Here is a 26,507-nt window from a genome sequence, read left to right on the forward strand (position 1 = left end):
CGGTCACATGACCGTGATGTCACAGCAGGTCGTTCTCACGCAGGCCCTGTGATGACGTCACGGTCACATGACCGTGACGTCATGGCAGATCCTTCTCGCTCAGGCGCGCAGAGACTGTGATGACGTCGTGGTCACATGACCGTGACGTCATGGCAGGTCCTTCTCCTATACCATTCTTGGCATCGGAACCTGCCGGAGGTCACCGGAGCGTCGCGAAAGGTGAGTATATAATGATTTGTTATTTTTTTAAATTATTTTTAACATTAGATGTTTTTACTATTGACGCTGCATAGGCAGCATCAATAGTTAAAACTTGGTCACACAGGGTTAATAGCGGTGGTAACGGAGTGAGTTACCCGCAGCATAACGCGGTCCGTTACCGCTGACATTAACCCTGTGTGAGCAGTGACTGCGGGGAGTATGGAGCGGGCGCCGACTGCAGGGGAGTAGGGAGGGACTAATCGGACTGTGGCCGTCACTGATTGGTCGCGGCAGCCATGACAGGTAGCTGGCGAGACCAATCAGCAACTTGGATTTCATGACAGACAGAGGCTGCGACCAATGAATATCCGTGACGGACAGAAAGACGGAAGTGACCCTTAGACAATTATATATAAGATTATTATTATTCTGCTTCACTTGCTTTGTTTGTTTACAAATACAAGTACAACCCAGAATTTTAGGGGTTAATAAGTTTGCTAATTTCCAGAAACTTTAGAATGAAAGTTGGGTATTGATAACTCCAGTGTTAGAATCGATCCTTTTACAGGTATACTGTTATTTTCTCAGTCCCCCATGACAGCAACACGGAGAGAGAGGGGATCCGCCCTTCAGGGACAGGAAACCTACAGGATAAAAGGGTGGTACCTCTCCCCCGCATTAGTGGTTTCCTGTCCCTGACTGAGAACCTATTGTGTGTCGGTACCTGGAAAATGTCCGAAGATCAGCAAGGATTCCGGTGCCAGCCAGCCCGGGTTCTGGCAGCGGGGAGGCCCCTGCCACGGTTGGTGCGGTATCCAAAGCCACCACTGCTGGGTCCGATGGGTCTGCAGCGTGAGCGGGGGGAAGCGCAGCCGCCACTCCGGATAGGAGACGGGGTCCCGGCCAGCACGCCCGAGGCGCAGAGGTACCCTGGGTGTTCCAAGATGGTGCCGCGCCGGAAATAGTGAAGGACTTCCGGTTTTGGAGCGGGCGCACACTGCGCATGCGCCCGGGGTGCACCAAGATGGCCACCTCCCCAGATCTAAAAGCAGCACTTCCGAGTCCTTGGCAGCGGGCACATGCGCAGTAGAAGTAAAAAAAAAAAAAAAAAAGGAAAAACGCTTCCCCAGCGACGCAGCCATAGGGGAAGGGGCTGGTAATAGGCGGAAAGCTTAAAAAAGCGGTGAGTTGTGGAGCTCCCTGCTGCATGCCGTCCCAGGTGATAACCATGGAGGACAGCAGCAGCAGCGCCACCACCAGCGACAGAAATTGGATGTGCAGAGGAAACGATTTTATGCTGACAACCGGAGTTCTCAGTCCAGCAGTCATTCCACACAACATAGCAAGAACTCCAGCGCGGTAAACCAGTTACCATCTCCAGAACTCACATTGCAGGATCCTACCTCCTCCTCCGGAATCGGTACCTGCGGCTGCGTCAGATTGGTGAGTGATCTTCGTGAAAGTTCACTATTATAATTCCCCTCTCTTCCGTATATTTTAGGGAAGGAAAAGAGCGGGAAAGACAAAGCACAGGTCCTGCCTCTTGTGCAAAAAAAACCTTACTGCAGTCCTGGGATAAGAAGCTTTGCGACTCCTGTATAGGACGAGTTCTCTGCGAGGAAACCCCAAACATTGCCTCTGAACTGAGATCTGTAGTCAAGTCGGAGGTCGAGACTGTGTTAAAGTCCCTTAAAGAAGGGGAGAAAGTCAAGAGGAAGGTATCTATAGTTTATTCCCACTCCAAGTCCTCTAGTTCCGAGGGTAGGGATTCAGAGATACTGGACTCTTCCCTCTTTTCCTCAGATGATGAAAGCAGGGGCCGTCACTGTTTTCCCCTAGATGAAGTAGATGCACTTGTGAAAGCAGTAAGATCTACTATGGGAGTGCTGGATCCTCACCCTGACAAGACGGTCCAGGATATAATGTTTAAGGGGTTAGGCCAAAAACTGTGGAAAGTTTCCCCTCTTAATGAGAATATCCAAGCCCTAATCAAAAAGGAGTGGGAGAAACCAGACAAGAAGAACTCTGTGGTACCCTCCCTTAAGAGAAAATATCCCTTTGAGGAGGAAGCTTCCACTTCTTGGGATAATGCCCCTAAACTTGACGTTGCGGTGGCTAAGGCCTCAAAAAAATTTGCGCTCCCCTTTGAGGACAAGGGAACTCTGAAGGATCCCCTTGACAAAAGGGGCTTGGGAAGCTGCAGAGGGAAGTTTAAGACCAGCCATAGCAGCCACATGTACTTCTAGGTCACTAATGGTATGACTGGCTAACTTAGAAAAGCAACTGCGGGATGGGGTACCTAGGAATAAGGTGTTGGAATCCATCCCTATGATAAGAGGCGTGGAGATTTAGTTTTTATTGCCGCAGCTGAATGATTTACATCTGCTAGCCAGCATAAGTACATGTGGGGGTTGCCTGGTTGCTAGGGAATCCCCATATGTACTTATGCTAGCTAACAGATGTAAATCATTCAGCTGCAACAAGAAAAACTGAATCTCCGAGCACTAAAAAATACTCGGAGGACCCCCGAGCATGCTCGAGAAATCTCGAGTAACGAGTATATTCGCTCATCACTAAAGGCTATCTCAGTTCCTCCCGGCCTGGGAAAAAATATCAGTCAGCCCCTGGATACTAAACCTAATCAAGTCGGGGCTTCGAATAGACTTTATTTCCCTGCCTCCCCAATACTACAGTACAGACCAAAAGTTTGGACACACCTTCTCATTTAAAGATTTTTCTGTATTTTCATGACTAGGAAAATTGTACATTCACACTGAAGGCATCAAAACTATGAATTAACACATGTGGAATTATATACTTAACAAAATGGTTTTCCAACAATCTTGAAGGAGTTCCCAGAGATGCTTAGCACTCTTTGGCCCTTTTGCCTTCACTCTGCAGTCCAGCTCACCCCAAACCATCTCGATTGGGTTCAGGTCTGGTGACTGTGGAGGCCAGGTCATCTGGCGTAGCACCCCATCACTCTCCTTCTTGGTCAAATAACCCTTACACAGCCTGGAAGTGTGTTTGGGGTCATTGTCCTGTTGAAAAATAAATGATGGTCCAACTAAACACAAACCGGATGGAATAGCATGCCGCTGCAAGATGCTGTGGTAGCCATGCTGGTTCATTATGCCTTCAATTTTGAATAAATCCCCAACAGTGTCACCAGCAAAGCACCCCCACATCATCACATCACACCTCCTCCTCCATGCTTCACGGTGGGAACCAGGCATGTAGAGTCCATCCGTTCACCTTTTCTGCGTCGCACAAAGACCCGGTGGTTGGAAGCAAAGATTTCAAATTTGGACTCATCAGACCAAAGCACAGATTCCCACTGGTCTAATGTCCATTCCTTGTGTTCTTTAGCCCAAGTCTTTTCTGCTTATTGCCTGTCCTTAGCAATGGTTTCCTAGCAGCTATTTTACCATGAAGGCCTGCTGCACAAAGTCTCCTCTTAACAGTTGTTGTAGAGATGTGTCTGCTGCTAGAACTCTGTGTGGCATTGACCTGGTCTCTAATCTGAGCTTCTTTTAACCTGTGATTTCTGAGGCTGGTGACTCGGATAAACTTATCCTCAGAAGCAGAGGTGACTCTTGGTCTTCCTTTCCTGGGGCGCTCCTCATATGAGCCAGTTTCTTTGTAGCGTTTGATGGTTTTTGCCACTGCACTTGGGGACACTTTCAAAGTTTTCCCAATTTTTCAGACTGACTGACGTTCATTTCTTAAAGTAATGATGGCCACGTTTACTTTACTTAGCTGCTTATTTCTTGCCATAATACAAATTCTAACAGTCTATTCAGTAGGACTATCAGCTGTGTATCCACCAGACTTCTGCACAGCACAACTGATGGTCCCAACCCCATTTATAAGGCAAGAAATCCCACTTATTAAACCTGACAGGGCACATCTGTGAAGTGAAAACCATTCCTGGTGACTACCTCTTGAAAGCTCATCAATAGAATGCCAAGATTGTGCAAAGCAGTCATCAAAGCAAAAGGTGGCTACTTTGAAGAACTAAAATATAAGATATATGTTCAGTTGTTTCACACTTTTTTGTTAAGTATATAATTCCTCATGTGTTAATTCATAGTCTTGATGCCTTCAGTGTGAATGTACAATTTTCATAGTCATGAAAATACAGAAAAATCTTTAAATGAGAAGGTGTGTCCAAACTTTTGGTTTGTACTGTATGTGGTAACTCCCCTGAGGTCCTCCCCCCAACAAGAGGCCCTAGAACACGAAATAATGAAACTTATAGACAAAGCCGTCATCCAGTAGTCCCCCCTCAGGAAAGGAAAGAGGGATGGGATTTTACTCCCCGTTATTTCTAGTTCCAAAGCCAGATAGGGTCCTTCCGAACAATAATTAACTTACGGAAGTTAAACAGTTATGTTAAGAATAATAAACCTATAAAGAGGGCACCGGAGATAAATGCTCCGCCATAATAAATATAATAGGAAACCAAAGGAAATGGACACTTGAGCTAAAAGTAAACAATTTTATTGAAGAAACTATATAAAATATACATGAGTACTACAAATAAGAACCAGAGTAAAAAGACTCTGGTTCTTATTTGTAGTACTCATGTATATTTTATATAGTTTCTTCAATAAAATAGTTATGTTAAGAATCAGAAATTCAAGATGGAGTCAGTAAAATCAACCATCAAAATTCTGTTTCCAAACTGTTTCATGGCCGTATTGGATCTCAGCGACGCATATGATCACATCCCCATTCACAAAAACTCACAAAAATTCCTCAGACTAGCGGTGTCCATGAAAGGAGAAATAAGGGAATTCCAGTACAGAGCCCTTCCTTTCGGCATATGAGTCGCATATTTACCAAATTAATAGCGGGAATAATGGCTCATTTGAGAGAGCAGGACATATTGATAGTTCCATACTTGGACAATTTTTTGATTGTGAGCAACTCTGCCCAGCACTGGAAACAACAGCGCGACAGAGTAATGAATACCCTAGTAAATCTAGGCTGGCTTCTAAACCTGCAGAAATCCTGCGGAAATCGAGGCTAGAGCCAACCGGGGTTCAGGAATGCCACCTCCCGAATCAGAAAAAACAAAAGATTATAAATCTAGTATCAAAGGCATTCTTAAACCGCTCCAAGACATTAAGAAGGGCAATGTCATTGCTGGGTTCCCTTTCTTCCTGGCTACCAGCAGTTCAGTGAGCACAACTTCACACAAGAGATCTCCAGTGGGACATTTTAAAAAACCAGTTTACATTAAGGGGTCGCTTAGAGGGTCACATGACTCTAATTTCAGCCACTACTCATTACCTAGTTTGGTGGATGAATATCAGCAACCTATCAAAAGGGATCCCCTGGGTAATAGAGATATCTCAGATAGTTACCACAGACGCAAGCCCCATGGGGTGGGGGGCTCACCTGGGCAACAAGGTCTCTCAAGGGGTATGGACAAGTCAGGAACACGGAGCATCCTCAAATCAAAAAGAACTTTGGGCAGTGGGCCACGCCTTATCAGCCTTCCTACACACCCTACAAGGGCATCATGTTCGAGTATTCTCAGACAATCGGGTGGTGGTAGCCTACCTAAACCACCAGGGGGAACCAGATCCCGAACCCTAATGGACAACACTTCCAAAATCTTCAGTTTGGTAGAACACAATATTCTACCCCTTTCCACGCTGCATATTTGGGGAGTAGAGAATCAGAAAGCAGACTTCCTGAGCCGTACTCAATTGAGACAGGGTGAATGGACATTAAATCAGTCCATTTTCTATTCAGATTTTAGAGTTATGGGGGACTCCAGTAATAGACCTGTTTGCCAATATCGATAACAGGAAAGTGGAAGCCTTTTGTTGTCTAGATCCCAGGGGTACCCTCAGGCCTTAGACACTTTAATGATCCCTTGGACACAGTGTCTTGCATATGCCTTTCCCCCAACCATCCTCATCCCAGCAGTTCTTCGGAAGGTCAGGGTGGACAGATCAAGGCTAATTTTAATAGCTCCCTTCTGGCCCCAAAAGAACTTGGTTCTCCTGGCTGAGGAAGCTATCGGTCACCGATCCTTGGGTTCTTCCGGACCTTCTGTCTCAGGGACCGGTGCTCCACCCTCAGTCAGAGAATCTCCACCTAACAGCGTGGAATTTGAAAGTACACTACTGAAAGGAAGAGGGTTTTCGGATAAATTAGTCTCTACACTGATGTAAAGTAGGAAGACAATCACCACTAAAATCTATGGCAAGACCTGGAAAAAATTCCTTTCTACCTCCGGGGTGAGAGCACAGGATGGGGTCCCAATTACTGAGATCTTGGAGTTTCTAGACTAGAACTGGGCCTGTCTGTAAGTACCTTAAAGGTACAGGTAGCAGCTCTTGGAGCATTGTACAATAAAAATATAGCTGGCAACCCTTGGGTAACACAATTTATTAGAGCCGCTACCAGGTCTAAACCATTACCTATTCAAAGGCTACCACCTTGGTACTTAAACCTAGTCTTATCAGCTCTAACAGATCCCCCATTCGAGCCTATAGAGTCAATACCTCTTAAAACAATATCACTTAAAACTCTTCTGAGAGCCCTAACGTCAGCCCGGAGAATAAGTGATCTCGAAGCCCTGTCTGCGAGTCCTCCCATCACAAAAATTCTGGACCCCCCCATCATGTCTGCGGTGAACACTTTCTATTGTTTAAAGTGTGTCTTTTGTATAGACACGGTGTGTTCCTATTAAGCAATATGATAAATGTATATGATAAAAGTATATTTTTGTTGTCACTAACCTGGAGGATCTCCGATGCTCTATAAACCAACTGATGCAGGGGAGAGGTACCGCTCTTTTATCCTATAGGTTTCCTGTCCCTGAAGGGCGGATCCCCTCTCTCTCCGTGGTGCTGTCATGGGCTCTGAGAAATACCGTTGTCGGTAAGTAACTATGCTTTTTTATAGCTGACCTAAAGACATAGCACAGATTAGTGCAGCCTGTATTCTTTGAGTGTTCCATACCATTGTACACTTAGGTGACTGTGGAGGGAAGCTTATAACACTGAAATCAGACTTCATTGATTTGCAACAGCTTCTTCAAGTAGTTTTCACACAGACTTGTTTCATTATCCAGTTGCACTATGAATCCTATTCTGATAACAATTCAAACCAATGGGCAGGCAAATTGTGCTTCTGAAAAATGGAGTTATTATACCTTTCCTTGGAGTTAATGGGTTTCTCCCAGAATGTGAAAAAATGTCTGTTATCATATATTTCAATCTGCAACATGTTGTGGGAAAGTTTCAGGGCATCTTGCACCATAGAGAAACACTGCTCAAGACAAGTGTCTCGACTCATAGGGTATGTGCACACGTAGAAAGCTCCTCTGCGGATTTTTCCGCAGCGGATTTGATAAATTCGCAGTGCGAAACCGCTGCGGTTTTTCCTGTGGATTTATCGCGTTTTCTATTGCAAATTCTGCTGGCGTTTTAAATCTGCAGTTTTCTATTGGAGCAGGTGTAAAAACGCTGCGGATTCCGCACAAAGAATTGAAATGCTGAGTAAAATAAAATGCTGCGTTTCCGCGCAGCTTTTTCCGCAGCATGGGCACGGCGTTCTTGGTTTCCCATAGGTTTACATTTTACTGTAAACTCATGTTAGCTGCGGATCCGCAGCAAAATCCGCAACGTGTGCACATACCCTTACGGCTGAGGAAGAGCATCATGAACAAGCACAACCTATTTGCCCAGTCTGCCACAGTGCAGGACTGAAGCAGGAGAAAAAAAAACAACTTCTCATCAGCTGACTGAGCGGAGCTGGCTTTTTTTCCTCTTTCTTCAGTCTTGATATGTTCTCATTTGTGAACTCATTGTGCGCAGTCAGTCTGAAACCTTCACAACAGAGGCTGAGCAGGAGTGGAGCAGCGAGAAAAAAAGCCCCTTTTGCACAGTTAGCCAAGTTTAAATGTTTTTTTCTTTATTCCTCTGCTCTGTGGCTGAGTGAGCATAGCAGGCTATTTATTCTCTTGCTTCGTTTTTGCCCTGTTCTCATTTGTGAACCCAGTTTGTCTGAGAGCTTTACAGCAGGGCACAGAGACTGACTGAGCAGAAGTTTCCTCCTGTTTGTCTTGCTTCCTTTTTAGTCAGGCAAGGAGAAGTTTTATTTCCTTCTGCCTTAGCCCTCCACTGTAGCTGAGTGAGGAGATCAGTTATTCTTGTTCATGATGCTGGTCTCAACCTAATAGTTGAAACCCATCTCAAGTGGTATGTCTTCCAGATGTAACTCTTCTTGATAATGCGTAGGATAGGTTGCAGCTTGACATATGTGATGCCAGCTATTTTCATCACATTTTCGAGAACTCCTTTAGTTCCATTCAGGTTTCCTATGCTAATTAGTAAAAATATCTCCAGGCTAAAACATGTGTCCACTATTGGACAACGCCTTATTAATAGCCCCTGGGTGCAGAATAAAAAAATATAAACTATATTTACCTCCTGGACTGGCGCCACTCCATTTTCTAACATAAAAGCCCTGTATTATTGGTAGTGATTTATTAACAATTTAATCCAATAAGCCTTAGGATATTAAATCCCATTGTAAGCAAGTGAGAAAATAAAACATAATTTTTAATTAACTAATTAAAAAAGAATTTGTATAGATCTACTATGCATATCATTTAAATGCAGATTTAAAAACACACTGCATCCCTCATAGGTAATATATGATAAAGGTATGTCTATGGCAATCACGGTAAATATCTAACTAAATTCATATCATCTAACTAAATTATATATCATATAATACGCTGAAGATTCTAATGAAAGCCTATCAATTGTTATACCTAAAAGTAAATACCGTATTTTTCAGACTATACAATGCACCGGACCATAAGCCGCACCCCAAATTTTGGGGTGGAAAATAGCAGAAACATTTTTTTTATAAGATGGGGTACATCTTATTTTCTAAATTTAAGGTACCTTATTTGAGAGTCTGTGGGTGTACAGCGGGGTCACAGAAGGCAGGGGCTCTTTCTCAGGAAGCTGACGGCGGCAGAAGTGGGGCAGTGCTGCAGTCCCGGGGTGCGATGCTGTGGGTCCGGTGTCGGCGGTGAGGCAGAGCTGGAGCAGGGTCTCATCCTCAGGATGTCGTCGGCGGCAGAAGTGGGGCAATGCTGCAGTCCTGGGGTGCGATGCTCCGGAGCATGGAGTCCCTTATTCAGGATGCCGGCGGCAGAAATGTGGCAACGCCGCAGCGTCCACGGTGAGCAGAGCTGAGTGCATCACCGGTTTCCCTGCGGCCATCTTCCTGAAGCTGTGGGCCACCGGAGGCTTCAGGAAAATGGTTGCTGGAGGCCGCGCGTGCACAGGTTGAAATTCAGCGGCTATTTTCCTGAAGCCGAGTGCCTCTGAGATTTCAATCTGCACACACACGGCCTCCAGCGGCCATTTTCCTGAAGGCTACGGCGACCCACGGCTTCAGGAAGATGGTCGCAGGGAAAGCGGTGATGCACTCTGCTCACCATGGACACCAGGCTGCATGGCCACCACATTTCTGCCGCCGGTATCCTGAAGAAGGTACCCTGCTCAGGTGCACTCTGCACCACGCATTTCCACACCTCTGCCACAACCCCCCGGTAAGCCTGCTTTCACGCTGTAAGACACACCCACAAACACCCCCCTCCCCCATTTTCCTCTCAAATTTTTTGGGGAAAAAGTGCATCTTATAGTCTGAAAAATACGGTAGTCATTATTGGAGATAAACAAATAACTGCATTAACAATAAAATTGAAGGCCAAGCACTACTAATATAGACCACCAGTGTAGTCACCATATAAATCAGTATCTTATAACAGAATGTGGCTGTAGCTCCACCATCTACTTAGGCTAAGTTCACATTTGCGTACCGGGGCTTGTGCAGGCGTGTACTATGGAGGACAGAGAATGAACTTCAATCCAATATTGCAGCCAGCATGCAGCCAGCGGGTAAGGAAAGGGTAAATCAAACACCTGAAAACCCCGCCTCCATGGCTGAAGATTGTTCCCTCCAAATTCAGGTGACAGTGTCCCTTTAATAGTGCAAAGCAAGATGGCCAAACCTCTGTGTAACATCATGTCTATCTCATAAACGCGACCTAACCAAAGAGGCTAAGGCAATGCACACCAGCCAACGTGTGATAGTGTGAAAAAAGCAAGCTCACCAACCAATCTAATTAGCCTTTGTAAATGACCAATACAAGCGGGTTGCCACTAAATGATGTCAATACGTCAAAGGGAGCTCCATGTTAGGTAATCACTTAAAAAAAAAAATGGCGCTGGGCTTGCAATATGGACCTTCTAATTAAAAAAAAAAAAATGGCGCGGAGCCTGCGCAATAGGTTAATTCAAGAAAGAGAACACGTATGTACACCTTTTATTTATCCAGAAATGGATAGGCAATAATAAATGCTATACTACATCAAGCTATATAAATAATGACACATTAAATATAATTATTATACATAATGTTTAAATTGAGAAAAACATACTTAAGAAGGGATAAGAAAGCTATGTTTATAGAACGGCTGAGAATGTGAAGCCCTCAGTTAAGCCCTGTGGATGCTTAGACTTGAGCCTGTGGATCCATCTTCCTTCCTCTTGAAGGAGCAGTCTATCAAGATTGCCAGTCCTAAGACAAAGTTTTACCTTCTGGATATCCCAAAAATTGAGGGCAGTGGGGGCCTCAACATGAAAAATCTTGTGTCTGGAGATGGGGGGATATCCGCATCGGTATTTATAGAGGTCAGATGTTCAGAAATCCTCCTCTGGCTGCAGAGCTATACAATTTTTTTTTAATTTGTTATTTAAAAGTTGTTGTTTTTTAATTTTTTTTGTTTGGTTTCGGTAGGATTCTTTGTCCATCGTGTTACTGGGTTAATTTGTTCCTCCAATCTGGATGCACTGTAGCCAGTCAGCAGTGGGTCACGTGGATGACACATTTGGGTATTCATGACGCCACTTTATTTTGATCATGTCTGTGCTGTTGATGCTCACTTATAAATAGACTAAATTACATTGTTTCCCCTACTTGGGTAGGACTGGATGTTTACAGGTTGTCTTTGGATTCAATTAGGAGTGTTCCTATTCACTAGGAGAGAGCCAAGATCTTAAGAGTAGGGAAACCTTCTCCAATTGATATGAGACATCCATGAGATAAAAAAGGCCCAGTATTCTACACACCACATTTTTTTGGCCTGCATAAAACAAAGTCAATGTGCATTATCAAGACAAATGTTCACTCTTTTGGCTTTGGCTTCTTTCACACTCCTTTTTGCATTGTACATTTACAGTATTTGACAGGAAAGCTCCTGGCATGTCCATTTATAGTATCATCAGAGGGCAACTCCAGAAGCTAATAACTGAGTGTGAAAATACCCTCAGTTATAATTTGTATAGTCTGTGCTATGCTTTTCTACCTTGTTACATTTTATTACAGTGGAAATCAATGGCAGATAGCTCTCACTGTTTAAGGTATACGTTAAAAAAGATTACTTGGTATGAAAATAGACTGCATGTTTGTTTTTTTGTTTTCAAAGTTGCCACTTAGCTAAAAAAATCAAATGGAAAAGTGAAGTTTTATTTGTTGCTTTCAATTAAATTTTAGACATCACAAAGATTGCCAGACAGATATCGGTGCCATCATCTCTTTGGTAAAGGAAAGGATGTTTCTGAAGCTTTTTGGAAGGCTCTGGCGAGACAGCTGATCACTGAAGGATTCCTCCAAGAGTTATCCGGTCGAACCAAATTTGCAATTACATGTGGCATTACAACCAAGGTAATGTGGTTATAATTTTTTCTCTGCACCCATGACTAATTGCATGGCAACTTTTGATTGTAATAGTTGCTTACTTAGATTAAGAACCCTATATAAATGAGTACAGGAAAAATTGTCTTGCCTGTATTTAAAGGGAACCTGTCACCAGTTTTGTCATGTGTAAACTAAAACTATCACCTTATTCAGCGCCTGTGCTGCATTCCATAAATGGTTATATACAGTAGGGAAAATAAGTACGGTATTTGATACACTGCCAATTTTGCAAATTTTACCACCTGCAAAGAATGGAGAGTTCTGTAATTTTTATCGTAGGTACCAGGGCTGTGGAGTCGGTGCCAAAACTCCGACTCCTCAGTTTCTCAGACTCCCGACTCCCTCATACATGGCTCATGTTTTAAGTGATACATTTATTGTAGTAAAATGGTAACATCAGGCTGTTCATTATGATACATTAATCGAGCTATTTAAATAAAACATAAAATATATTTATTAGAATACAACTTTAGAACACAAAAAACGTTAATAAATTGTAAATACGTAATACACTAGTCAGTAAGTGGGGGAAAATCGTTTTCAACAAAAACATACTGAATTACATTTGTGCAGTCTATGAATTTGTTCTGAGAAATAGTATCGCCTCCATCAGAACCCGCTTCATAGATGACCTCAAATCTGACCTAATTATTTTAAGTCTAGAGAACAACCTCTCTACAGTAACTTGGATTGGTGGCAAGGCGGTATCCACATGGGCAACATCTCTTAACAATTTCATGGTATAAAGTATTTGCCTCATGCACAGTCAGTTTTGAACTTTTCTAATTCTTTGAGAGCAAGTGAAAAATTTTGCTGACATATGGTCCATCTGTTTGCTATGGGAGTGGAATAATTTTTCCTGCGGCAACGCTTTGCCTGCTCCATGTCATCCAAATACTTTTCAATATATAATTCCTCATCTGATGAGGCTTGAAGACATGGTAGCAGTAGCACTGGCAAGACCCAAGTCCTCTTTCTCCTTCACCTCATTGGGGGACACAGGACTGTGGGTGTATGCTTCTGCCGCCAGGAGGCTGACACCTAAGTAAACTTAAAAAAAAGTTAGCTCCTCCTCCATCGTATACACCCTGACACTGGCTACCAGAGACTCCAGTTTATGCTTAATGTCTCAAGGAGGCACATCTCTGGGTCCTGGATTCTTTGGACCCGATTTTCAACATCTTTGGATTGAGGGGGCGATGGACCTTTTTGAGGGTCCGATCTCCCCAAACCAGCAACGGGCAAGTACGTGCGAATTTTTTCCACGTATCCTTTTCCGCTACGTGGGATCCTTCACCGGACTTGGCCCTGACCACCCTGAGGTAGCTAGACTCCAGGCTGTACAGGTGCCCGTAGGTGTCCGTGTGTTCCCCCCTAACTCCTACACCCCTGCTCGGCGGTGTTAGCTGGGGTGGTGGACGGTCCCTCTCCTTATCCTGGGGATAATGGAGATAGGGTTCCTGCACCGTCATTTGTCTTCCCCCTCTCTGGAGTGCGGTGTGACAAAGGGGGGGCTCCTGGCATTACCTGCTGCTGCGTCCTCCGGGAGCGCGGTGCCTTTTTTTGTCTTTGCTCCGGCGCTGCAGTGAGGCTCCTTCTCGGGTGGTGTGAGTCGGCGCTGCAGCGTGATCCGGCGCTGCGGCGTTAGGACAGCGGCTCTGCAGCGGTATAATGAGGCGGTGCCGCTATCCCCCAGAGGCTTCGGGCCTTGCCTAGCCTCCTTCGGCATGGGGTAGCGTCCTGCCTGGAGCCTGAGACTTCCGTTCAGCGCGCTGTGAGGCCCCGCCCCCTCCGGCGTGTCACTTCCGGTTCCGGCTTCTCCTCTCTCTGAAGGGGAAAAATTGAGGCCCCGGCTTCGGGCCTGCTCCAGGCCGCAGCGTTGATTTGCGGTCCCTCCCCCCTAAGGCCTGCTGTGCATATAAGGCAGCGCATTTGGGCTCCGCTTCGTGCATCAGGATCCATCACTGTACTCGTGGGGACACAGGACTGGGGTAAGTGCTTCTCCCTCCATCGGGCTGAAGCATTCTTTTTGTCCCAGTCTCTGGCCCTGGGTATAGCTTTACGGAACACTATGTCTAGAAGGGTTAAGACTCACACGGTTCTTTTTACCGGTTGTGTAACCTGTCGTGCCCCTTTTCCGCACGCCCAAAGTAATCGCCTCTGCGAGGCCTGTGACTCTGAACGCGCCCAGGAGCCCCCCCCCTGCCAGTTCTCCAGCAGTCTCTCCGGCTCCGGTCCCTCAAGCAGATGCTGGGGCAGCTCCGCCGGAATGGGTCGCGTCCTTGTCGCAATCCATGGCGTCCCTTACTGAAGCGATCAAATCTCTGCAGACCCCGGCAGTCAGGGCCGGTAGTCCACCTGTCTCGGAGAGGGCCTCGGGGTCTCAGGAGCCTTCGGCCTGCAGGGGCCGCGCTCACTCTAGACAGACGCATGGAAAGCAGATTCGCACAGCGTCGCCCAGGCACTCAGGTGCTTCCGCATCCTGGAGTTCCGTATCTCGTTCTCCTTCCCCTGCGGAAAGCGGGGAAGTTGAGACTGACTACGAGTCAGAAGGGTCCCTTAATTTTGAGAATCCTGGGTTTCAGGAGTCTGTAGATAGCCTAATTGAGGCTGTCAATCAGTCTTTGGGGATAGAGGACGAGCTCGCCTCATCCTCTGATCATAAGGTCTCTTTTAAGCGGGCTAAACGGGCCCATAGGGTTTTTTCCTCTCACCCTGAGTTTGAGGACCTGATTCGACGCAACCGGGAGCACCCGGACAAGCGCTTTTCAGGGCAAAGAGCTCTGAAGGCTAGGTATCCCTTTGCTTCGGAACTTTGTAGTAAATGGGCAGAAAATCCTTCTGTAGATCCTCCAGTGTCCCGTTTAGCCTCTAGCACGTTGCTATCTCTACCTAATGTCTCATCGATTAAGGATCCTACGGATCGTCTTATAGAGAGCTTGGCTCGTTCCGTCTTTGAGTCCTCAAGTTCGGCTCTTTTTCCTTCCTTTGCGGCAACTTGGGTTGCCAGGGCTATGATATCTTGGTCAGAGTCGTTATCAAAGGCTCTTCAAGAAGGTAATTTGTCAGCAGAATTGGCGGAAATGTCATCTCAGGTAGCACTGGCTGGTAGCTATCTGAATAACGCGTCCCTAGATGCAGCAGATTGTGCTTCTTCGGCTGCGTCTAATGCTATTGCCATCAGAAGGGCCCTTTGGTTAAGGTCCTGGCGGGCTGATTCTACCTCTAAAAAAATCACTTACCGTATATACTCGAGTATAAGCCGACCCGAGTATAAGCCGACCCCCCTAATTTTGCCACAAAAAACTGGGAAAACTTATTGACTCGAGTATAAGCCTAGGGTACAAAATGCAGCATTTACCGGTGAATTTCAAAAATAAAAATAGATGCTCCATACCGTTCATTATTGCCCCATAGATGCTCCATATACAACTGTGCTATATAGAATGCTCTGCACCGTTGATTATGGCCCCATAGATGCTCCTTATAATGCTGTGCCATATATGCTCTGCACCTTTGATTATGGCCCCATAGGTGCTCCTTATAATGCTGTGCCCCATATATGCTCTGCACCTTTATGGCCCCATAGGTGCTCCTTATAATGCTGTGCCCCATATATGCTCTGCACCTTTATGGCCCCATAGGTGCTCCTTATAATGCTGTGCCCCATATATGCTCTGCACCTTTATGGCCCCATAGGTGCTCCTTATAATGCTGTGCCCCTTATATGCTCTGCACCTTTATAGCCCCATAGGTGCTCCTTATAATGCTGTGCCCCATATATGCTCTGCACCTTTATGGCCCCATAGGTGCTCCTTATAATGCTGTGCCCCATATATGCTCTGCACCTTTATGGCCCCATAGGTGCTCCTTATAATGCTGTGCCCCTTATATGCTCTGCACCTTTATGGCCCCATAGGTGCTCCTTATAATGCTGTGCCCCATATATGCTCTGCACCTTTATGGCCCCATAGGTGCTCCTTATAATGCTGTGCCCCATATATGCTCTGCACCTTTATGGCCCCATAGGTGCTCCTTATAATGCTGTGCCCCATATATGCTCTGCACCTTTATGGCCCCATAGGTGCTCCTTATAATGCTGTGCCCCATATATGCTCTGCACCTTTATGGCCCCATAGGTGCTCCTTATAATGCTGTGCCCCATATATGCTCTGCACCTTTATGGCCCCATAGGTGCTCCTTATAATGCTGTGCCCCATATATGCTCTGCACCTTTATGGCCCCATAGGTGCTCCTTATAATGCTGTGCCCCTTATATGCTCTGCACCTTTATGGCCCCATAGGTGCTCCTTATAATGCTGTGCCCCATATATGCTCTGCACCTTTATGGTCCCATAGGTGCTCCTTATAATGCTGTGCCCCTTATATGCTCTGCACCTTTATGGCCCCATAGGTGCTCCTTATAATGCTGTGCCCCTTATATGCTCTGCACCTTTATGGCCCCATAGGTGCTCCTTAGAATGCTGCTGGTGCTGCCATAAAAAAAAAAAAAAATCACATACTCCCCTCTCTTCTCAGGACGCCGGCGCTTTCAATAATTACCTGCTCCTCTGCGGCTCCGTCTCCAGCACTGACGCTCAGCAGAGGGCGCGCACTGACTACGTCACAGCGCCCTCTAACCTGAGCGTCATTGCTAGAGGACGCTGCAGACGGAGCCGGAGCAAGGAGCAGGTAATTATAGCGCTGCGCTCCCCTTACCTGCTGCGGCGCGGTCCCTGCAGTCCCTGGCTTCTCCGGCGCTGCAGCTTCTTCCTGTAATTGAGCGGTCACATGGCACCGATTATTTACAGAAATGAATATGCGGCTCCTCCCCTATGGGGGTGGAGCTGCCTATTCATTTCTGTAATGAGCGGTGCCATGTGACCGCTCAGTGCAGGAAGAATCTGCAGCGCCGGAGAAGCCAGGGACTGCAGGGACCGCGCTGGGAGCAGGTAAGTATGATTACACAGCCCCCGCTCCCCCTCCCCTGCTGACACCCGGGTATATGACTCGAGTATAAGCCGAGAGGGGGACTTTCAGCCCAAAGAAATGGGCTGAAAATCTCGGCTTATACTCGAGTATATACACCCTACCGTATCAGGGTGGTCGTTTGTTCGGAGAGAAGCTGGATCAGCTCATTTCTGACTCCACAGGAGGGAAAAGTAAGTTTCTTCCTCAGCAGAGGGCTAGACAGCCTTTTCATCGCCAATTTCAGGCCCGTTTTAGAACCTTTCGCAATGTTAGATGGGCCCCAGCATCAGGCTCTCCTGCGCAGAGTCGACCCAATCAGGACCGAGACGGTCGGATCTCTTATACGGCCAGCCAGGGGGGAAGAATGCGTCCCCAGTCTACTAGATCCAGAGGATCTAGGACTCAAAGATTTTCAGCTAACTGACTGGAGGCCTCCTCTGGGTGTCTCCAACAAAGTAGGCGGACGTCTACTTTTATTTCGCCAGGTCTGGCTTCAGGTAATCCATGACCGGTGGGTTGGAGAGCTCGTATCATCAGGGTACAAAATAGAGCTGGTTCAGCTGCCTCCTCCCCGGTTCTTCCCATCCCGTCTTCCCAGGTCCGAGTCTCTTCGTCTAAGCCTGTTCAATTCCGTAGAGTCCCTTCGTATCAGCGGTGTCATTTCTCCTTTTCCAAGGGAGGAAAGGTTTCAGGGCTTTTATTCCAATCTTTTTGTAGGTTTGTCCGCGTTCGTCACTTTCGGATGGAGTCTCTCCGGTCAGTCATCGCCTCTCTGGAAAAGGGAGAGTTTTTGGCCTCAGTAGACATTCAGGATGCTTATCTACATATTCCCATCTTTCCGCCTCATCAAAGATTTCTCCGGTTTGCCGTAAACAATCTACACTTTCAATTCACGGTATTACCCTTTGGGCTGGCCTTCGCTCCCAGGGTGTTCACACAGGTCATGTCTACTGTGGTGTCCATTCTGCAGTCCCTAGGTATAGTTGTCTTGCCATACCTAGACGATCTGCTGATCAAGGGACCGACTTTTCAATCTTGCAGGGAAAATGTCGGCATCACTCTGGACACCCTTTCTCGTCTAGGTTGGCTGGTAAATTTAAGGAAGTCATCCCTACAGCCGTCTCGGAAGATCTCATTTTTAGGCATGATCTTCGACACCTCTCAAGCCCTATCAATCCTTCCCCAGGGCAAGGTCCTAGCCCTTCGGCGGGAACTGAGGAATCTTCAACAACCATACCCTCATACGATTCGGTCTGGCATGAGGGTGTTAGGAAAGATGGTTGCAACTATAGAGGCGGTTCCATTTGCGCAGCTTCATCTTCGACCCCTCCAACAAGCAATCCTATCAGTGTGGAACAGAAATCCTCTCTCTCAACCGCAGATTTCGGTTGTCTCTCCAGGCCAGGCAGGCCCTCTCTTGGTGGCTAAACAGTTCATCTCTACTCAGGGGGAAGCCCTTTCCCCCAACCAATTGGCTAGTGGTTTCCACAGATGCCAGTCTCCTGGGTTGGGGAGTGGTGTTTTTTCATCACACAGCTCAGGGACGCTGGTCTCCTCGGGAATCAGATCTCCCCATCAATATCTTAGAGATTCGAGCAGTTCGACTAGCCTTGTTACATTTCCACCATCTTCTGGCAGGTCGCCCTGTCCGAATTCAATCGGACAACGCCACAGCGGTAGCCTACATAATCACCAGGGGGGCACCCGCAGCAAGGCAGCCATGCAGGAGGTAAAACAAATTCTACTCTGGGCGGAGAGAAATCACTCTGTGATCTCAGTGGTCCACATTCCGGGCGAAGAAAACTGGGCGGCAGATTTTCTAAGCCGTCAGGGTCTAGCCTCCGGGGAATGGTCTCTCCATCCCGAGGTATTTTTGCAGATATGCCATCTTTGGGGGACTCCGGACGTGGATCTAATGGCGTCCCAAGATGAATGCCAAGGTGTCCAGTTTTGTCTCTTGGTACCGAGACCGCCAGGCAATCGTCGTGGATGCGCTGGTACTGTCTTGGAACCAGTTTCATCTCTCTTATCTGTTCCCTCCTCTGGCACTGCTCCCGAGGGTAATCAAGAAGATCAAATCAGAGAGAGTGCCGGCCATCCTGATCGCTCCGGATTGGCCACGACGGACCTGGTATGCAGACCTGGTACAACTTCTCGCCGGGGTTCCTTGGCGGCTCCCCGATCGGCCGGATCTTCTATCTCAAGGGCCGATCTACCACCAGAACTCAGAGGTCCTACGTTTGACAACCTGGCTGTTGAATCTTGGGTTTTAACTCAGGCAGGGTTTTCTCAAGAAGTGGCTGATACCATGATCAGTGCACGTAAGTCCATCTCGGCCAGGATTTATTATCACACTTGGAAGGTGTTTCTTTCCTGGTGTAGAGACCGCGGGCTGCCTCCTCTGCGTTTTTCCGTTCCAAACATTCTAGCCTTCCTTCAAGCAGGCCTTGATTCTGGGCTTGCTCCAAGTACCCTTAAAAGGCAGATTTCGGCTTTATCAGTCCTTTTTCAGCGCAAGATTGCTACTAATCGTCAGGTCAGGACTTTTTTCAAGGGAGTCGCTCATAAGGTCCCTCCTTATAAGACTCCTTTGGAAGCTTGGGACCTTAATCTGGTCTTAAAGGCTTTACAGAACGCTCCTTTTGAGCCTCTTCAAGATGTTTCTTTGATGTTTCTTTCTTGGAAAGTCGTATTTTTAGTGGCCATAACGTCCATAAGACGGGTATCGGAGCTGGCAGCCCTTTCTTGTCGTCCCCCTTTTTTGCGTTTTCATCAGGACAAGGTAGTGCTCAGACCAGCACCGTCCTTTTTGCCGAAGGTTGTTTCATCATTCCACATCAATGAAGATATTGTTCTGCCCTCTTTTTGTCCGGCACCTACGCACCGTGTAGAAAAAGCTCTCCATACGTTGGATCTGGTGAGGGCTCTGAGGAGGTACGTTTCCCGAACGGCTCCTTTTTGCCAGACAGATGCTCTGTTTGTCCTTCCGCAGGGTCGCAGGAAGGGATGCGCGGCTTCAAAATCTACCCTGGCCAGGTGGATAAGGGCGACCATTCAGGAGGCTTATCGCTCCATGGGCATGACGGTTCCGGCCGGAATCAAGGCTCATTCGACTAGAGCAGTGGGGGCTTCCTGGGCCATTCGGCACCAGGCCTCAGCAGAACAGGTTTGCAAGGCTGCGACCTGGTCTAGTCTGCATACGTTTGTCAAACATTATAATGTCCACTCCCAGACCTCTGCAGATGCAAGTCTGGGTAGAAGGATTCTTCAAGCTGCAGTGGCGCATTTATAGACAACCATCATCTGGATGTCTTTTACTGGTGAGTTATTTTTCCCACCCAGGGACTGCTTTAGGACATCCCACAGTCCTGTGTCCCCCAATGAGGCGAAGGAGAAATAGGGATTTTTGTGTTACTCACCGTAAAATCCTTTTCTCCGAGACGCTCATTGGGGGACACAGCTCCCTCCCTGGTAGCCTTATGGCTGCTTTGGTTATATCTGATTACATTAGTCAGTAGGATCTTTTCTAGACATAAGTTTTCTGTATTTATGCTGTTATATTATTTTTTGTGTTTTGTTCTCCTACTGCTTTTTGCACCAAACTGGAGTCTCTGGTAGCCAGTGTCAGGGTGTATACGATGGAGGAGGAGCTAACTTTTTTTTTCAAGTTTACTTAGTGTCAGCCTCCTGGCGGCAGAAGCATACACCCACAGTCCTGTGTCCCCCAATGAGCGTCTCGGAGAACAGGATTTTACGGTGAGTAACACAAAAATCCCTATTTCTCTTGGCAGTCCTGTATCCCACTCATCCTAACTGCTACTTCAGTCAGAGCTTCTTTTCCTTTAGTAAGCTGTTGATCATCCAGCAATATACGATGACTCGGGTCCACATAAACAGCTTCCAAAAGAATTTTGTTTTCGAATAGCAGTGTCTCTCTCCGTTTCATTGAAGCAGCAATGCCATCAGCAATTAAACCTCCTCTTTGGAACAAGCAAAACAGCTAGTTCTTCCACTCCTTCATGAAAATGCCAGGAGTTAAATCCTCAGCTTGTAATTTTTTAGTCACTGTAAATGGGTGATGAAGCAATTCGTTCAATTCAGACATCTGTGTCCATTGACCTGAGGGTTGGCCATATCTACAAGGAAGGGTTTCAGCTCAAGCAATAGCTCAATCATTAAATACGTGCTGCTCCCCCTAGTGGCTTCATCCACAATTGCCCCTTTTCCAGCACATCTCTTCAAGATGTTATCAATTTTAGGGGTTCTGGCAGCAGTGTTGTGAATTCTGTGGTCGAGCTCCCTCCTGTGGTCATGAGTGGTACTTCGGCTGGTTCTGTCTATGAGATTCCTCTGGTGGATGTGAGTGGGGCTGCGGCTTCTGAGTTTCCTTCCTCAGGTGACGAGGTTAAGTCGTTAGGTGCTGCTCTATTTAACTCCACCTAGTTCTTTGTTCCTTGCCTCCAGTCAATGTTCCAGTATTGGTCTTGCTCTCTCCTGGATCGTCTTGTGGCCTGTCTGCCCTGCATAAGCTAAGTTCTGCTTGTGTTACTTCTGTTTGCTATTTTTTCTGTCCAGCTTGCTATATTGGTTTTTCTTGCTTGCTGGAAGCTCTGGGACGCAGAGGGAGCACCTCCGTGCCGTTAGTCGGTACGGAAGGTCTTTTTGCGCCCTCTGCGTGGTTGTTAGTAGGTTTTTGTGCTGACCGCAAAGCTATCTTTACTATCCTCGGTCTATTCAGTAAGTCGGGCCTCACTTTGCTAAAACCTATTTCATCTCTGTGTTTGTATTTTCATCTTTACTCACAGTCATTATATGTGGGGGGGCTGCCTTTTCCTTTGGGGAATTTCTCTGAGGCAAGGTAGGCTTATTTTTCTATCTTCAGGGCTAGCTAGTTTCTCAGGCTGTGCCCGAGGCGCCTAGGTCTGGTCAGGAGCGCTCCACGGCTACCTCTAGTGTGGTGTGATAGGATTAGGGATTGCGGTCAGCAGAGTTCCCACGTCTCAGAGCTCGTCCTATGTTATTAGTAACTATCAGGTCACTTTGTGTGCTCTTAATCACCAGGTCCATTGTGTTTCTGAACCACCATTTCATAACAGTACTGGAGGCCCAAAGTACTAATGCTTCTCAATAGAGGGAAAAGAGAAGTTCTGGGACCATTTTTTTTTCTCTGCACTGTGTTTTGTCTTTCTTTTCCCCTAGACATTTGGGTGGTTCAGGACACAGGTGTAGTGATGGACATTAAAGGTCTGTTTTCTTGTGTGGATCATCTCGCTGCAAGAGTACAAAATATTCAAGACATTGTGGTTCAGAAATCTATGTTAGAACCTAGAATTCCTATTCCTGACTTATTTTCTGGAGATAGAGCTAAGTTTCTGAATTTAAAAAATAATTGTAAACTGTTTCTGGCTTTGAAACCCCGCTCCTCTGGTGACCCAGTTCAACAAGTTAAGATCATTATTTCTTTATTACGTGGCGACCCTCAAGACTGGGCATTTTCCCTTGCGCCAGGAGATCCTGCATTATGCGATATTGATGCGTTTTTTCTGGCGCTCGGATTGCTGTATGATGAACCTAATTCAGTGGATCAGGCAGAGAAAAATTTGCTGGCTCTGTGTCAGGGTCAGGAAGAGGTAGAGATATATTGTCAGAAGTTTAGGAAGTGGTCTGTGCTCACTCAATGGAATGAATGTGCGCTGGCAGCTATTTTCAGAAAGGGTCTCTCTGAAGCCCTTAAGGATGTCATGGTGGGATTTCCTATGCCTGCTGGTCTGAATGAGTCTATGTCTTTGGCCATTCAGATCGATCGACGCTTACGTGAGCGTAAAAATGTGCGCCATTTGGCGGTATTATCTGAGCATAAACCTGAGCCTATGCAATGTGATAGGATTTTGACCAGAGCTGAACGGCAACAAACACAGACGTTGGAATGGGCTGTGTTTTTATTGTGGTGATTCCACTCATGCTATCTCCGATTGTCCTAAGCGCACTAAGCGGTTTGCTAGGTCTGCCACCATTGGTACGGTACAGTCGAAATTTCTTTTGTCCGTTATTTTGATCTGCTCTTTGTCATCCTATTCTGTCATGGCATTTGTGGATTCAGGCGCTGCCCTGAATTTGATGGACTTGGACTTTGCTAGGCGCTGTGGGTTTTTCTTGGAGCCCCTGCAGTATCCTATTCCATTGAGAGGAATTGATGCTACGCCTTTGGCCAACAATAAGCCTCAGTACTGGACCCAACTGACCATGTGCATGGCTCCTGCGCATCAGGAGGATATTCGCTTTTTGGTGTTGCATAATCTGCATGATGTGGTCGTGTTGGGGTTGCCATGGCTACAGGTCCATAACCCAGTATTGGATTGGAAATCTATGTCTGTGTCCAGCTGGGGTAGTCAGGGGGTACATGGTGATGTTCCAGTTCTGTCTATTTCATCATCCACCCCTTCTGAGGTCCCGGAGTTCTTGTCGGATTACCGGGATGTATTTGATGAGCTCAAGTCCAGTGCCCTACCTCCGCATAGGGATTGCGATTGTGTTATCAATTTGATTCCTGGTAGTAAGTTTCCTAAGGGTCGACTGTTTAATTTGTCTGTGCCTGAGCACGCCGCTATGCGGAGTTACGTAAAGGAATCCTTGGAGAAGGGTCATATTCGCTTGTCGTCGTCGCCATTGGGAGCAGGGTTCTTTTTTGTGGCCAAGAAGGATGGTTCGTTGAGACCTTGTATTGATTACCGCCTTCTAAATAAAATCACAGTCAAGTTTCAGTACCCCTTGCCGCTGCTGTCTGATTTGTTTGCTCGGATTAAGGGGGCTAGTTGGTTCACCAAGATAGATCTTCGTGGTGCGTATAATCTTGTGCGTATTTAACAGGGCGATGAATGGAAAACAGCATTTAATACGTCCGAGGGCCATTTTTGAGTACCTGGTTATGCCATTCGGGCTTTCCAATGCTCCATCAGTATTTCAGTCCTTTATGCATGACATCTTCCGAGAGTACCTGGATAAATTCCTGATTGTATACTTGGATGATATTTTGGTCTTCTCGGATGATTGGGAGTCTCACGTGAAGCAGGTTAGAATGGTGTTCCAGGTCCTGCGTGCGAATTCTTTGTTTGTGAAGGGGTCAAAGTGTCTCTTTGGTGTTCAGAAGGTTTCATTTTTGGGTTTCATTTTTTCCCCTTCTACTGTCGAGATGGACCCTGTTAAAGTTCAGGCCATTTATGATTGGACTCAGTCGACATCTCTGAAGAGTCTGCAAAAGTTCCTGGGCTTTGCTAATTTTTATCGTCGCTTCATCAATAATTTTTCGAGTATTGCTAAACCGTTGACTGATTTGACCAAGAAGGGTGCTGATGTGGTCAATTGGTCTTCTGCTGCTGTAGAAGCTTTTCAGGAGTTGAAGCGTCGTTTTTCTTCTGCCCCTGTGTTGTGCCAGCCAGATGTTTCGCTCCCATTCCAGGTCGAGGTTGATGCTTCTGAGATTGGAGCAGGGGTTGTTTTGTCGCAAAGAAGTTCTAATGGCTCGGTGATGAAACCATGTGCCTTCTTTTCCAGGAAGTTTTCGCCTGCTGAGCGTAATTATGATGTTGGCAATCGAGAGTTGTTGGCCATGAAGTGGGCATTCGAGGAGTGGCGTCATTGGCTTGAAGGAGCTAAGCATCGCGTGGTGGTCTTGACTGATCACAAGAACTTGACTTATCTCGAGTCTGCCAAACGGTTGAATCCTATACAGGCTCGTTGGTCGCTGTTTTTCTGCCGTTTTGACTTTGTGGTTTCGTACCTTCCGGGCTCTAAGAATGTGAAGGCTGATGCCCTGTCAAGGAGTTTTGTGCCCGACTCTCCGGGTTTGCCTGAGCCGGCGGGTATTCTCAAAGAGGGGATAATTTTGTCTGCCATCTCCCCTGATTTGCGGCGGGTGCTGCAAAAATTTCAGGCTAATAGACCTGACCGTTGCCCAGCGGAGAAACTGTTTGTCCCTGATAAATGGACGAGTAGAGTTATCTCTGAGGTTCATTGTTCGGTGTTGGCTGGTCATCCTGGAATCTTTGGTACCAGAGATTTGGTGGCTAGATCCTTTTGGTGGCCGTCTCTGTCGCGGGATGTGCGTTCGTTTGTGCAGTCTTGTGGGATTTGTGCTCGGGCTAAGCCCTGCTGTTCTCGTGCCAGTGGGTTGCTTTTGCCCTTGCCAGTCCCGAAGAGGCCCTGGACACATATCTCTATGGATTTTATTTCGGATCTCCCCGTCTCTCAAAAGATGTCGGTCATTTGGGTGGTTTGTGATCGCTTCTCTAAGATGGTCCATTTGGTACCCTTGTCTAAATTGCCTTCCTCCTCTGATTTGGTGCCATTGTTTTTCCAGCATGTGGTTCGTTTACATGGCATTCCGGAGAACATCGTTTCTGACAGAGGTTCCCAGTTTGTTTCGAGGTTTTGGCGAGCCTTTTGTGCTAGGATGGGCATTGATTTGTCTTTTTCCTCAGCTTTCCATCCTCAGACAAATGGCCAAACTGAACAAACCAATCAGACCTTGGAAACATATCTGAGATGTTTTGTTTCTGCTGATCAGGATGATTGGGTGTCCTTTTTGCCTTTGGCTGAGTTCGCCCTTAATAATCGGGCCAGCTCGGCTACTTTGGTTTCGCTGTTTTTCTGCAATTCTGGTTTCCATCCTCGTTTCTCTTCAGGGCAGGTTGAGTCTTCGGACTGTCCTGGTGTGGATACTGTGGTGGATAGGTTGCAGCAGATTTGGACTCATGTAGTGGACAATTTGACATTGTCCCAGGAGAAGGCTCGACGTTTCGCTAACCGTAGGCGCTGTGTGGGTCCCCGACTTCGTGTTGGGGATTTGGTTTGGTTGTCGTCTCGTTATATTCCTATGAAAGTTTCCTCTCCTAAGTTTAAGCCTCGTTTCATTGGTCCGTATAGGATTTCTGAGGTTCTTAATCCTGTGTCTTTTCGTTTGACCCTTCCAGCTTCTTTTTCCATCCATAATGTATTCCATAGGTCATTGTTGCGGAGATACGTGGCACCTGTGGTTCCATCCGTTGATCCTCCTGCCCCGGTTTTGGTTGAGGGGGAGTTGGAGTATATAGTGGAGAAGATTTTGGATTCTCGTATTTCGAGACGGAAACTCCAGTACCTGGTTAAGTGGAAGGGTTATGGTCAGGAAGATAATTCCTGGGTCTTTGCCTCTGATGTTCATGCTGCCGATCTGGTTCGTGCCTTTCATTTGGCTCATCCTCGTCGGCCTGGGAGCTCTGGTGAGGGTTCGGTGACCCCTCCTCAAGGGGGGGGGGGGTACTGTTGTGAATTCTGTGGTCGAGCTCCCTCCTGTGGTCATGAGTGGTACTTCGGCTGGTTCTGTCTATGAGATTCCTCTGGTGGATGTGAGTAGGGCTGCGGCTTCTGAGTTTCCTTCCTCAGGTGACGAGGTTAAGTCGTTAGATGCTGCTCTATTTAACTCCACCTAGTTCTTTGTTCCTTGCCTCCAGTCAATGTTCCAGTATTGGTCTTGCTCTCTCCTGGATCGTCTT

General features: G+C 46.7%; 1 protein-coding gene across 3 annotated transcripts in view; it reads left to right on the top strand.

The window, feature by feature from the left end:
- Positions 1-26,507, top strand: part of WRN (WRN RecQ like helicase) — a 234,382-nt gene that overhangs the window by 147,410 nt on the left and 60,465 nt on the right. For all 3 annotated transcript variants that reach the window (XM_069742190.1, XM_069742199.1, XM_069742208.1), the window contains one exon: positions 11,803-11,973. In XM_069742190.1, coding sequence (XP_069598291.1) covers positions 11,803-11,973 — 171 coding nt within the window. The remainder of the gene's footprint in view (positions 1-11,802; positions 11,974-26,507) is intronic.

Source organism: Ranitomeya imitator, chromosome 1 (genome assembly GCF_032444005.1).
Source record: "Ranitomeya imitator isolate aRanImi1 chromosome 1, aRanImi1.pri, whole genome shotgun sequence".
Classification (NCBI taxonomy): Eukaryota; Metazoa; Chordata; class Amphibia; order Anura; family Dendrobatidae; genus Ranitomeya; species Ranitomeya imitator.